Source organism: Nannobrachium achirus (assembly GCF_963921795.1).
Source record: "Nannobrachium achirus genome assembly, chromosome: 20".
Taxonomy (NCBI): Eukaryota; Metazoa; Chordata; class Actinopteri; order Myctophiformes; family Myctophidae; genus Nannobrachium; species Nannobrachium achirus.
Genome location: NC_137827.1, coordinates 10,475,286 through 10,487,817, shown reverse-complemented (window position 1 = coordinate 10,487,817; position 12,532 = coordinate 10,475,286). Strand labels below are relative to the sequence as shown.

At 47.8% G+C, this 12,532-nt stretch overlaps 1 protein-coding gene across 1 annotated transcript in view; it reads right to left on the bottom strand.

Annotated features, from left to right (window-relative positions):
• Nucleotides 1–637: 637 nt before the first annotated feature.
• LOC308305924 (mitogen-activated protein kinase-binding protein 1-like) overlaps nt 638–12,532 on the bottom strand; it is a gene marked incomplete at its 3' end in the record, with an annotated part of 134,672 nt that continues 122,777 nt past the window's right edge. The window contains exons 27-35 of the mRNA XM_080750821.1: nt 11,628–11,759; nt 11,289–11,349; nt 9,751–9,895; nt 7,148–7,363; nt 6,204–6,362; nt 4,096–4,417; nt 1,715–2,388; nt 1,537–1,642; nt 638–1,038 (exon numbers count right to left, since the gene is read on the bottom strand). Coding sequence (XP_080606947.1) covers nt 638–1,038; nt 1,537–1,642; nt 1,715–2,388; nt 4,096–4,417; nt 6,204–6,362; nt 7,148–7,363; nt 9,751–9,895; nt 11,289–11,349; nt 11,628–11,759 — 2,216 coding nt within the window. The remainder of the gene's footprint in view (nt 1,039–1,536; nt 1,643–1,714; nt 2,389–4,095; nt 4,418–6,203; nt 6,363–7,147; nt 7,364–9,750; nt 9,896–11,288; nt 11,350–11,627; nt 11,760–12,532) is intronic.

Sequence of the window (12,532 nt, the reverse complement as noted above, 5' to 3'; positions counted from 1 at the left end):
CAAGCGGATAAAAAAGGGCAGGGGCTTCAAGCCCCCTTTGATGTCTGTGTGTGCACTGTGTGCCTGGTCCCTTCCGGCAGGGACGTGCTGGGCCCCTGATTCAGCCCGGGAAAAAGAGTTGCAGAGGCCCTCATTGCGCGCTATAGAGAGAGAGAGATCTCTCTCTATAGCGCTGCTGCTACTCAAAGATTTGCCATTTCAGATCATGACAAGTGACAAGCCAGTGGGCCAATTACTGTACATGAGTTATATTTCGTTGTTGTCGGGTGGAAACCTTGTATGTCCAAAACCGTTTGTTTTGTATTTATCATTTTAAAAACGATTTAAACTAGTGAAAACAGCCGATCTACAAGCACACAACGCCTCGCACCGTGAGGCGTTGTGTGCTTGTAGATCTGCTGTTTTCACTACTTTAGTGCGACGGCCTTGTATGATGAAGCAGGGCTTTGCTTTGCGAAAAAATGTACAAATTTGAAACTTGGAGATACGAGGTTTCTGCCCGACAGTGACGATTTAATGTGTTGGCCGCCCAGCCCCCAAAATGGAACAAAGGCCGACATTTTATTTTATTTTTTTCCTAATGGCCGGCCGGGAGTTGTCCCGCTTTTCCCAATGGCCAGCACGTCCCTGCCCGGCTCTAGGAGTACTTGTGCTCCAGGCGTTTCTCCACAGCCTGCACCAGGAGAACAGAGTAGCGCTCCAAGAGAGCCAGAGTCCCGTCCTCTTCCTCACCTCCTCCTCCTGCCACCCCCGGCTCCTCCCCAACCGCGACCACGCCGCTACCCACAATGCACGGCGGCGAAGGCGAGGGCGGTGAAGCAGCGCTGGCGGTGGGCGATCCAGTGAGAGCTGGCGGGAGGGCGTTGAGCTCCGCCCGGACAGCCAGGAAGGCGTCTGATAGGAGCCTGGACATCTCCTGCTGCTCGGGGGAGGAGTCGGCGCCTCCTCTCACCTTCCTGTATACGTCTGCCGCCTTTTGGACACACGCCTGTAGCTCACTGACCACTGATCTGCACAACTCTACACTCACACTCTGACCTGGAGAGAGAGAGAGGGAGGGAGGGAGAGAGACAGACAGACAGACAGACAGACAGACAGACAGACAGACAGACAGACAGACAGAGAATGAGTGTCATATTCATGTTGTTTGTGGATGTTGTTTGTAAAATATATTTCCAGGCCAATTAAAAGAAAACAACAAGAGGGCCTTAAAGGAGTAGTTCACCCCCAAAATGACTTTTTTTCTATTGATTAGTCATGCCATGGAGAGTAGTGTGTAATGTGTAATGTGACAAAAACCAAATTTTTTTTTTTAACTCTAGTCTCCATAGCGTGACTAATCAATAGAAAAAAAGTCATTTTGGGGGTGAACTACTCCTTTAAGTTCATCCCATTTTTTCCACATCAAGCAACCCTAACAAAGCAATAAAGTAATATGGTGTTTATAATCAACATGCATCATAAATGCCAGGTTAGCACAACACGTTAGCATCTTAGCACAAGGGCGGCCCACACGCCGTAAAAGACGAGCCTCACCCTGCGGCTCCCGCGTCGAGGCGGCCTCCGTCTGGGCCCGCTCGCGCAGCTCCGCCGTAGGCCCCGCGTGCTCCGGCACGGAGCTTTGAGCCGGTGCCTCCTCCTCCTCCGGAGAGTGTGAAGAGGAGGGGGAGGGGCGAGGAGAGGAAGGGGAGGGGGGAGGAGAGGAGGTCTTGGCAGAAGAGGAGGGGCAGAGCGTGAGCGAGGGCTTGTCGGGGAGGGGCTTGCTGCTGGTCAGCTTGGACTGCAGGAGGAGACCCTTGGAAGAGGACGCGGCAGCCGCGTGGTTACCAGCCGAGGTGGAGATGAGGGGCGGGACTATGGCGGCGAGGGGGGGCGCCGCAGGGGCCACAGACGCGTTGTTGGAGGGAACCACCGCCACGGGGGTGATGTTGCTAGCCCCCCCTCCCCCACCCGGCTTGTTGCCACGGAGATGAGCGTGGGACGCCGTCGTCGTCGTCGCCAGCGTCGACATCATCGCTGCCGACGGCGCCGCCGCGGTCTGGCTTTCCGACGAGCTCCCGGAGTCCTCGGAGGAAGCGGAGGGGGAGAGCTCGTTGAGTCCGTCTCCGATGGAGACGGAGCGACACATCTTGGCCATGGAGGAGGTGGTGGGAGACATGTAGGAGGAGCGCTGCTTCCTGGGTAGGGTGGAGCAGGAGGTGACGGTGGAGGAGGAGGGGTTGGGGCTGTGGGCGGGGGAGGGGCAGGAGCCGGGGGGGAGGGAGGAGGGGGAGAGCGCCCGTCGCCTGGGCGTGGAGGGGAGGGTGGTGGGGCGCTGCGCGGGGAGGAGGGGCGCCGCTGCCGTGTCCTTGGAGTTGGATGGGCGACATGGTGGCGACTGGGAGGGATCTACGGAGAGATCATATATTCATTATTTTTGCGTATGTAAGCCTTACGATAATGACCGCTGAGGCAGACGTTATCCCTTACATTGTAAGGGATAACGTCTTTGTAAGGGATAACGTCTGCCTCAGCGGTCATTATCCAGTGATAAGATCCCGACAGGCTGATATGGCACCGATGCGATATAATTACATGGTTTCTTCATAAATCAATCAATAATTTGACCAAAAACTTAAAACTAAACAAAGTATTTCCTTGCAGTACTGAACGTGCTGTGCTGGGCGTCCCCCGAGCACAATACGGTCGCTTTGGAAAACAAGGAAGTGTAGAATCCATTTTCTGTTACCGTAAGTTGGCACCTCGACAGAGTACAGATCTATAGTTTATTCTGCATTTGAGCCACGGACCACCATTGGTTAGGTTTAGCCTCCCAAAACGTACGAATATTGGGTTGTCGTTGGATAGGATTTTGTCCATGATTCCATGCTGTATTGATGTTGGTGCCATAGGATCTCTAACAGGCAAAGTGTTGATCATATTAACTATTTACTAATTATAATTTTTTTCTATGTTCTCTAAAGAACTTCTTGTAAATTAAGTAATGCAGATGTTCTCTTGAGAGCATAACATTTTACACTCTAAGAGTTCTATAATGGTCCATTTGGTTACCAACTCTCCGTCATTTAGCTGGGGACCACCTGGAACCCCCTCAAGAACTACTGGTGGTCCCTAGTGTTTGTGTGCCTGGACTCCAAGTCACTCCAGGCAGCACAAATTGATGTTGATAAGCAATGTTAATGTTGAGTGCGACGTCAGACCAGAGCTTTACCAGTAAGACTCCCTAATCGGGAGATAGGCGACCGTCTGGTCGCAGCGTGATCTTAGGGCAAAATGTGTAGGAGCAGTGTCCAAAAATATGTTTGAAAAAATCGGCCTGATGATGGCGCTATATGGGACAGATCCATGTTGATGACATGAGTGTAGACATACTGTTACCGATTTGCGTGATTTTAGGGCAAAATCTGTAGGAGTAGTGTCCAAAAATGTGTTTAAAAAAAATCGGCCTAAAGGTGGCGCTAAATGGGACAGATCCATGTTGATGACATGAGTGTAGACATACTGTGTGCCGATTTGCGTGATTTTAGGGCCAAAATTGTAGGAACTGTGTCCATAAATGTGTTTTGCAAGAATCTGCCACATGGTGGCGCTAGAAGAGTGTCATGTGAGAATTGATGATTGTGATGAGGTTGTGGTTTGGCATGGATCGGGTTGCGGAGATATGAGCAGGGCAAAAGTGTGACGTGTGACGGACGGACTGACGGACAGCTGGTCGAGGTTTTGATAGTAACTGCGACCTGACGGTCGCAATCAGTCAGTGAGTGAGTGAGTGAGTGAGTGAATATTTTCCGAACGCCACAATAAAAGCCCGGGTTTCAGAGGCTAGTGAGTGAGTGAGTGACCAACCCAGCTAATTCTGGGTTCTGAAACAATAATAAATGGCCATATTAGCTCAAAGTGTGTGTGTGTGTGTGTGTGTGTGTGTGTGTGTGTGTGTGTGTGTGTGTGTGTGTGCGTGCGTGCGTGCGTGCGTGCGTGCGTGCGTGTGCGTCACTGTCGTCCGACCGAGTGGTCTCAGACTTTGTGTGTGTCTCACGTGACCCCAACGTAAACATGAATAATGACAACACCAACATAAGGTTCCAGTGTTCTCACCTCCCTCAGACAGCAGGCTGTGGACCGACTGGGCCTTGCGGATCCCAGACGAGGTCCCGGTCCTCAGCACGGGTCCCAGGACCGCCGTCTGAGTCTTCCGCCTGGAGGGGGTGAGGCGCTGGGCCAGGGGAGGAGGCGCAGAGGAGGAGGAGGAGGAGGAGGAGAGCTTCTCTGGAGCAGGGGAAGCAGCCTTGACCTCCTGCTGCTGCTGCTGCTTGGAGGAGGGGGTGGTGGAGGAGGAGACCTTGGTGAGGTTCTCTCCTGGAGGCGTGTGGACCTGGTGGTCCTTGCTGCTCTGCGTTTGGTCCTGGAAGTAGTAGGCCTGGAAGCATGAAGTTATTAACCCATATTTAGACCTGGAACGCATCAGTACGCAATCACATTATTACTTTAACCCTTATTTTATGCTTTAGAACGGGTACACACCAGTAAGACTCCCTAATCGGGAGATAAGCGACCGTTGGTCGCTTATCTCCACAAATATCACAACCTCCACCTCTCACGTCATACGGGCAGCCATAGTTACACCTGGAATGTTGAATCTCCATATATGGAGATAACCTACGCATCACACAAAGTCTGACCTCACCAGCCCATACTTGGGCATGGACGACTTATATCTCCATATACGGAGATGGCCATATATGGAGATACGATGACATCACAGAGTCCACAGCTGATGATGTGGCGTGATGTCATACAATACACAAACAAGCCCTATATAAAGGGGCAATTCTCACCAGGGAAGAGAGCATTGCCTGGAATGTTGAATCTCCATATATGGAGATAACCTACGCATCACACAAAGTCTGACCTCACCAGCCCATACTTGGGCATGGACGACTTATATCTCCATATACGGAGATGGCCATATATGGAGATACGATGACATCACAGAGTCCACAGCTGATGATGTGGCGTGATGTCATACAATAAACAAACAAGCCCTATATACTGATGCGGAGATATGAGCAGGGCAAAGGTGTGACGTGTGACGTGTGACGTGTGACCGACCGACCGACCGACCGACCGACCGACCGACCGACCGACGGACGGCCGGTGGAGGTTTTGATACTAAACTGCAACCTACGGTCGCAATTATTGTGTATCATTATTTTAAGCTTTAACTATTGAACAATAGCAGATGTACAAGCTCACGAGCTGCGAGCTTGTAGATCTGCTATTTTCGAAAAATCGTGAAAATTAGAATTTTGACCCGATTCTATAAGTGTCTTTTGAATCCTTCTAAGGTTTTTTGAAAACCCTATGTTTCTATGTCAGCAATCTGGCCAGCCATCGTCAAAGAAAAGGTCCTTTTCACTTAACTGGGCTAGTCTGTTCTTGTACTATGTCAGTGGTTCGCAAACTTTTTCATGTGAAGGACCCCCAAAAAGTTATTTATTTGGCCACGGACCCCCATCTCAAAATATTTAGTTCCAGGGACCACCCAGAAGCAAAATTTGAGTTACAAACGTTCGCTTTAAAAATACATATATTCAAAGATTTGCACACATTTTCACGACTTTTTCAAAAATAGCAGACCTACAAGCTCGCAGCACGGCACTTGGTGCCGCGCTGTGAGCCGCCGTGGCACAGTGTAGCCGTGAGAAAGAGTTTGTGGAATTATATTCCGAGATAAAGAATTATATTCCGAGATAAAGCTGTTTCTTTGGAGCCCCCGAAAATGCACACGGAGCGGTATAAACGTTATTTCTTGCCAACTGCCATCAGACTGTACAATTTATAAAAACTCTCTCCCTCGTGCATAGTCATGGATCGGCTCAGGTCTTTTGTGTTTGTGTCCATGTGTTTGTTGTGTCCTTCCTTGTTTTGTCCAGTAGGATCTATGTATTGTCACACCTAATTTCCCTTTGGGGATTAATGAAGTATATCTCATCTCATCTCCTAAGCCTATGGAGATTTGTATGCTTCCTGAGTTGCGGCTGTCATATCTGCCCCCTGTGCAACTTCAACACTTAATACCAAAACAGAAATGTAATTGTATTCATCATGTTCAAAAACACAATTATATGGTTAATCACAATTATTTTGTGTGACAATTAATCAATCGTCACGTAAAACGTCCCAATGGTGATGACAGCCCATACCTGGAAGGAACTGGGACCCTGCTGGAGGACCCCGGTCTGGGTTTGGTCTTCTTGGTCAGATCGCTTCCACTTCTCCTGGGGGTCCTTCTGGGGGTCCTTCTGAGGGTCCTTTTGAGGCAGAGGACCGGGGGAAGAATCCTGATCCAGATTCGTCAGACCCTGTCAGCAGTGGATGGTAACTAAGTACATGTACTCAAGTAATAATAATAATCAAAAATAAAGAAAGAAAAAAGTCTGTTAAAAACAAAAAACAAAAAAACACACATATATTGTGCTTATAGCACAAGTTACACAAAGATATCACACAGACAGATCATCAGGACCCCACTATGCACAGAAGACCATCCTAGCGGGCGAGGTAGATTGTTTAGTGCAGCGATGGCTGAGGGGACAAAACTCCTGCTAGGCCCAACAGTGTGCCACTTCAGGGTTGTGCATCTTCGCCTAGTCTCGCGAGGCCAGATAAAGCGGATGTGACGCAACCGCTCCAGTGATGGGAGACTAATCTTCGCCCTGATGGCATGAGGTGGAAGTAGCGATACAGAGGATGATCAGTGTCATTAATTATTGAGAGTCCTAAGCGTGTGATGGCCTTATGAGCAAAGTAAATGCGGTAAAATAAAAGTACTGGATTTTAGTGGAATTTTGAGGTAGTTGTACTGTGTACCATATTCAGTACTTTTACTTCTACTCCAATACATCTCAGATCCAAATACTCCACTAAAGTTATTTGAAAACGTAAGTTACTAGTTACTTTTGTAGATCGATTATTATCGCAAAACATACATTAACCATTTTTAACCATATATACATTCCGGCCATTCGAAAATAGCGGATCTACAATGCTCACAATGCGTGCGTTGTTACAAGGACTTTTACTTGAAACAGAGTACTTCTAACATGGCAGCATTGACACTTTCACTTTAGTAAGAAATATAGAGTACTTTTTCCGCCACTGGAGCCTGGTGGTCCGGGGTCCCTGGTCGCTGCTGGAGGGCTGGGTCCTGTACCCATGCCGGTCTGTCCCACTTCTGGACCGGACCTGGACCCTGACCCGGACCCGGGTCCCCATCCTCTGTCCAGGCCTGGGTCGTCTCCTGGCTCCCCGTCTGCTTCTGCTTCTGACACTGGTCCTGGATGTGTGAGGACGACCACGTCTCCTAAGATACAGACACAGATTCACCACTTAAACCTTCTGGTCTCAGTAAAACGGACCGAGTTCATTTAGTTCATATTCATTTCAGCTGTTAGAATGAAAACTTGACCCGCATTAATTACTTCAGTCTATTAGTAATTGAATGACTTACAGTATATAGTACTATTACAATGTTAGTATTTTTTTACATCCAATGTATTTGTTTTAAGTAAAAAAAAAAGTATAAATAAATGAATTTGAAATTAAATCAAAATGTTACATTTCAGGATTCCAATGTAAAAATAACAAAAGCTAATTCAGTATTCAAATTAACTCCAGCACGACACGTTTTGAGCTTGCAGATCGTCTATTTTTGCTACGCTCACTGGAGATGAGAGGTTTTTTCCTCGACAGTAACAAAATGTAATGTGGCCCATCACTGGAGTGAGTGTGAAAATATAAATATAGTGGCCCTCTCCATCATCAAAGTTGCCCACCCCTGATGTAGACGCACAACAACAAGTGAGAACGAAGCAAAATTCAGACGTTTTCTCTGGAGACCACCGTTACGGAGAAACGTGGACTAAAGGTGGTTGCACACTGCTGCGTTTTTCGTTGCAAATGCGTTTTTCAGGGCAAGGAGAGAGAGAGAGATAGAGAGAGCAAGGGACCGAGTGGTGCGCGAAACGGACGTGCTGGCCATTGGGAAAAGCGGGGCAACTCCCGAACGGCGGGTTCATTCCCGGCCGGTCCAGGCCGGCCATTAGGAAAAAAATTAAAATAAAATGTCAGCCTTCGTTCCATTTTAGGGGCTGGGCGTAGGGTTGGGACCCGAAACCGGTTCTTTTTAGGAACCGGTTCCATGATAGCGGGTCCAGAACCGGGTCAATCATTTTTGCCGGTCCGATTCTCTTAACGGGTCTCAGCGCGCATTAGCTGTGTGCATTCCATTGCAAGCAGCTGTCTGTGGTGAGTGGTGACGTCAGGCAGAGCACACGAGCGGAGTGGAGCGGGACAGACAGAAAGCAGCTCCGCGCTGACCAGGGGTCTATGGTACCATTCACTCTTCGCTCATGTCGTCGTCCCCGCCGCTCCGCTCCCCCCCGCTCCGCCGCTCACCTTGATTTGCGTATCGCTCGCTCACCGCGCACTCCGCGCTCCGCTCAGGGTCGTCAAAAAGCAGCAATAAATAAATAAATAAGTTTCCTACCATGTCCGACACACTTTCTCCTTCGCCAGTGTGTTCCCAACACAAACGCCTGCGGTAATGTGAGCCTCGGCTTGATGGAGATCTGTCTAGGCAATCTAAGGCATTGGATTTTTAAGATGGGCAATATTAAATCCTGTTGGTTATTGTTGATTACCACAACCGAGAGAGGGAGGCGACTCGTGTCGTGTGCTTTTCATTCAGCCAAATCAGAAATCACTTGCATTTCAAATCGTATCCTTTGACTGGCTTAACTGACACAAGGTAGGCTACTTATTATAACATAGCCTAGCCTACTTGTGTGGATGATAGATACATTTTGTGAAATCTTGATAAAGGGAATTCTCTGTCTCCTCTCCTCTTCACGGTGCCGTCCGTGGCTGCGCAGCCACGGACTAGCCGAGACAAACTGTTTGTTGGCAACATGTGGCGCGCGGCCCCAACAGGATCGGCTAGGAGCGGAGGAGGTCGGCGCTCAGACCCATTTGAAAAGTAGCTTGCTCACGCTCAGGTCAAAAACGGCCAGCTCCGCTCATAGAGTATATATATATATATATAAAATATATATGTATTTAAAAAAACAAAACATGTTGGACTCATGCATACAGCCAGACTACCTAACTGAACAGTGTTCAAACCAAGTGAAATGGGTGCAGTCATTTAATAAAGCTCATTTTCCATGGTTTAAGTTGTGTTTATTATGTAATTGTATAATGGATGTCAGAAAATATGAAAAAATATATATATTGGAACCGTTAAGAGAACCGTTAGGAACCGGAATCGTTAAGAGGGAATCGCTAAGGACTCGGAATCGTTAAAATCCTAACGAGTCCCAACCCTAGCTGGGCGGCCAACAAAGTAAATCGTCACTGTCGGGAAGAAACCTTGGATCTCCAAGTTTAAAATTTGTAAATCTTTTCGCAAAGCAAAGCCCTGCTTCATCATACAAGGCCGTCTCACAAAAGTAGTGAAAACAGCCGATCTACAAGCACACAACGCCTCGCACTTTCACTAGTTTAAATAATTTTTAAAATGATAAATACAAAACAAACGGTTTTTGGACATACAAGGTTTCCACCCGACAACGACGAAATATAACTCTCTATAGCGCGCAGTGAGGGGCCTCTCCAACTCTTTTTCCCGGGCTGAATCAGGGGCCCAGCACGTCCCTGACTGTTACATTACAGCACACAGGAGGTTCTGACCTCTTTGCTCTGTGGAGCCGTCTTCATCTCCTGGTCCTGGCTCTGGTCCATCAGTGGTCTCACCTCAGACACCAGTGGTCTGACCTTCATCTCCACTCCAACTCCTCCTCCTCCTCCTCTGCTGCTGCCGAATGGAAACACAGACCTGAGGAGAGAGGAGAGGACAGGAGAGGAGAGGTAAGAGAAGGAGAAAAGAGGAGGGTAGTTTGTGTGTTTGTGTTTTGTTTGGCCAATTCCTTCGATTTCTATACTTTTCTCCCAATTTAGTCATCATGCCAATTCCTCCGGTACACAAACTTTTTCATGTCAAGGACCCACAACATTACATGTATTTGGCCACAGACCCCCATCTCAAAATATGTTGTTCCAGGGACCAGCAGAAGCAGAGATTTTAGTTAAAAAAAGTTTGCTTTGAAAAATATATATTCAAAGATTTGCACAAAAAAGAAAATCACGGTTTGTAGATCTGCTATTTTTCAATAGCTAAAGCTAAATAAAATAATTCCAGGTCTTAATGGGTTAAGCGAGCATCTTGTGTCTCCTCTGATAAACGTGACACCGTCAGTCCACGTCTTTTCAGCCGACAGAGTGAGGAGTTTCGTTGGGATGACATACCGGCACTTTGAAAACGTAAGAATTTATTTATAAATGATATGTCTCTGTATGTCCCTGCAAACCGTTCACTCCCTCCCAATATCACACTGCGTGGCCTTGTGTTAACAATGGCATAAATATATACAGGTGTATATATATATATATATATATATCCACGAGTTTCCTACGGCCCATAGTGCATTGCGCAAACGTCTGCACCGAGGTTCCGCCGCCGATTTACAAGCTCACAACGGGTTGCATCTGCGACGCAACATGAGCTTGTATGTCTGCTGTTAAACCCGGAAGTTTGGTCCTGATAGTCTCCAGTAAACTCCCGCGGAAACTTGTGGATATATATATATGTCACGGTTTGATAGAGAAACAGTACGGTCGAGAAACGGAGCACTCGTCGTGCGGCACGGGGCGGAACAAGCGGTCGCTTTGAGCCAAAACAATGTCCTCCAGGCGGAGCCGCTCGATTGTCCACAACATTGCAAGCGGCGGACATGGCGGAGCGCCGCGCGAGTTACGAAGCCGTGGTGAATGCAATCGTTATATTTATGCCCAGGCCGTAAGGCCTGGGCAAGCCCACGATAAACGCCCTGTCCAAGTGACTACAATGGAGCGCTCCCTAGCTCATAGTAAGCTAATGGCTAAACACTGCCGAGCTAGGCTAGTAAATAAAGAAAGAGAGTCGCAAACGAGTGACGTCAGCGCCTTCACTAGTGAATGGCTGTCGTCGCCATCTGGTGGTGATTGGTGTGTGGTGAACGACAAAACAAGCGCTCTTACAATGAACGTACTGAGTTACCCAAACATACTGTAACATATATATATATATGTACTGTATATAATAATAATGATAATATTCTCTGACTAATTGGTGTACAGGGCAGGCCAGCTTGTGTTTGGTGCTATTTTGCATTGTAGGGTTGTTCGTTTACCTGTTTGTTCCCTGAGAGAGAAACCTGGAAGAGATGCTGACGCCCTCACTGGAACTCTGGCCTGTCACACGCACACACACACACGCACGCGCACACGCACACACACACACACACACACACAATACGATTATCGTGAGTGTTTTTAATCACGATAAACGATAACATCGCTTATGGCGACTCCCATTCCTAGTAAGTATAAATCAGGCTTTGCTTATCACTCTGGATAAAAGAAAAAAAGTATAAATTGTGTGTGTGTGTGTGTGTGTGTGTGTGTGTGTGTGTGTGTGTGTGTGTGTGCGTGTGTGTGTGTGTGTGTGTGATTGTGTGTGACTGTTATACCTGAGGCGTTGGTGTCGTTCAGGGTGACAAAAAAGTGTTTTTTGAGGAAGACTTCCTGGTCTGGAGTCTGAGGGACTTCAGTCTTCATCACCTCACCATCCTCATCCTCATCCAGCTCCGACGAGTTCCCCTCTGACCCCGCAATACACGCACACACACACACACACACACACACACACACACACACACACACACACACACACACACACACACACACACACGTTAGGAACACTGAAGACCCTATCATGGGGTGATAAGCTATCACTGGGGTGTAGTCTTTTAAAGTCAGAAAACTACAACATTACGTCATTAGCCACGGTGAAGAGCAATCACCCGACATCTCTCCTCTGTTTTTGAGCAGTGGTAAACCGCTCCATAGAGTGGCTGTGTGTGTGTCTGTAGCCTTTTTCCTCAGCGTTTTGCCATAGCAAAACGTGTGTGTGTAGCATAGCCTGTACATCCTGGACTCAAATCTAGGATGCCAACACGACCACCGCTCACTTCACATTGGGTGAGACCAATCAGTGTGCCCCCTGGTTTCTGAGGCATCATAGTCACAGTGATAGGACTTCACCGTGACTATGATCCATTGTTTTCACCTAAAAAGGTGATAGCTTATCACCTAAAAATGTGAGGTGATAGCTCTACACCTCGGACTATGATAAGGCCTTGAGTGTGTTATATCGTTGTCGGGCAGACACCTCTGATCTCCGTAATTCTTTTGTAAATTAACGTCCTACTCGATCATACTACAGAGTCACACAAAAGCATCTAAAGTAGCAGATACACAAGCTCCACAGTCAGTCAGTCAGTCAGTCAGTCAGTCAGTCAGTCAGTCAGTCAGTCAGTCTGTCTGTCTGTCTGTCTGTCTGTCTGTCTCACCCTCTCCTGTAGGTCTGTCTGTC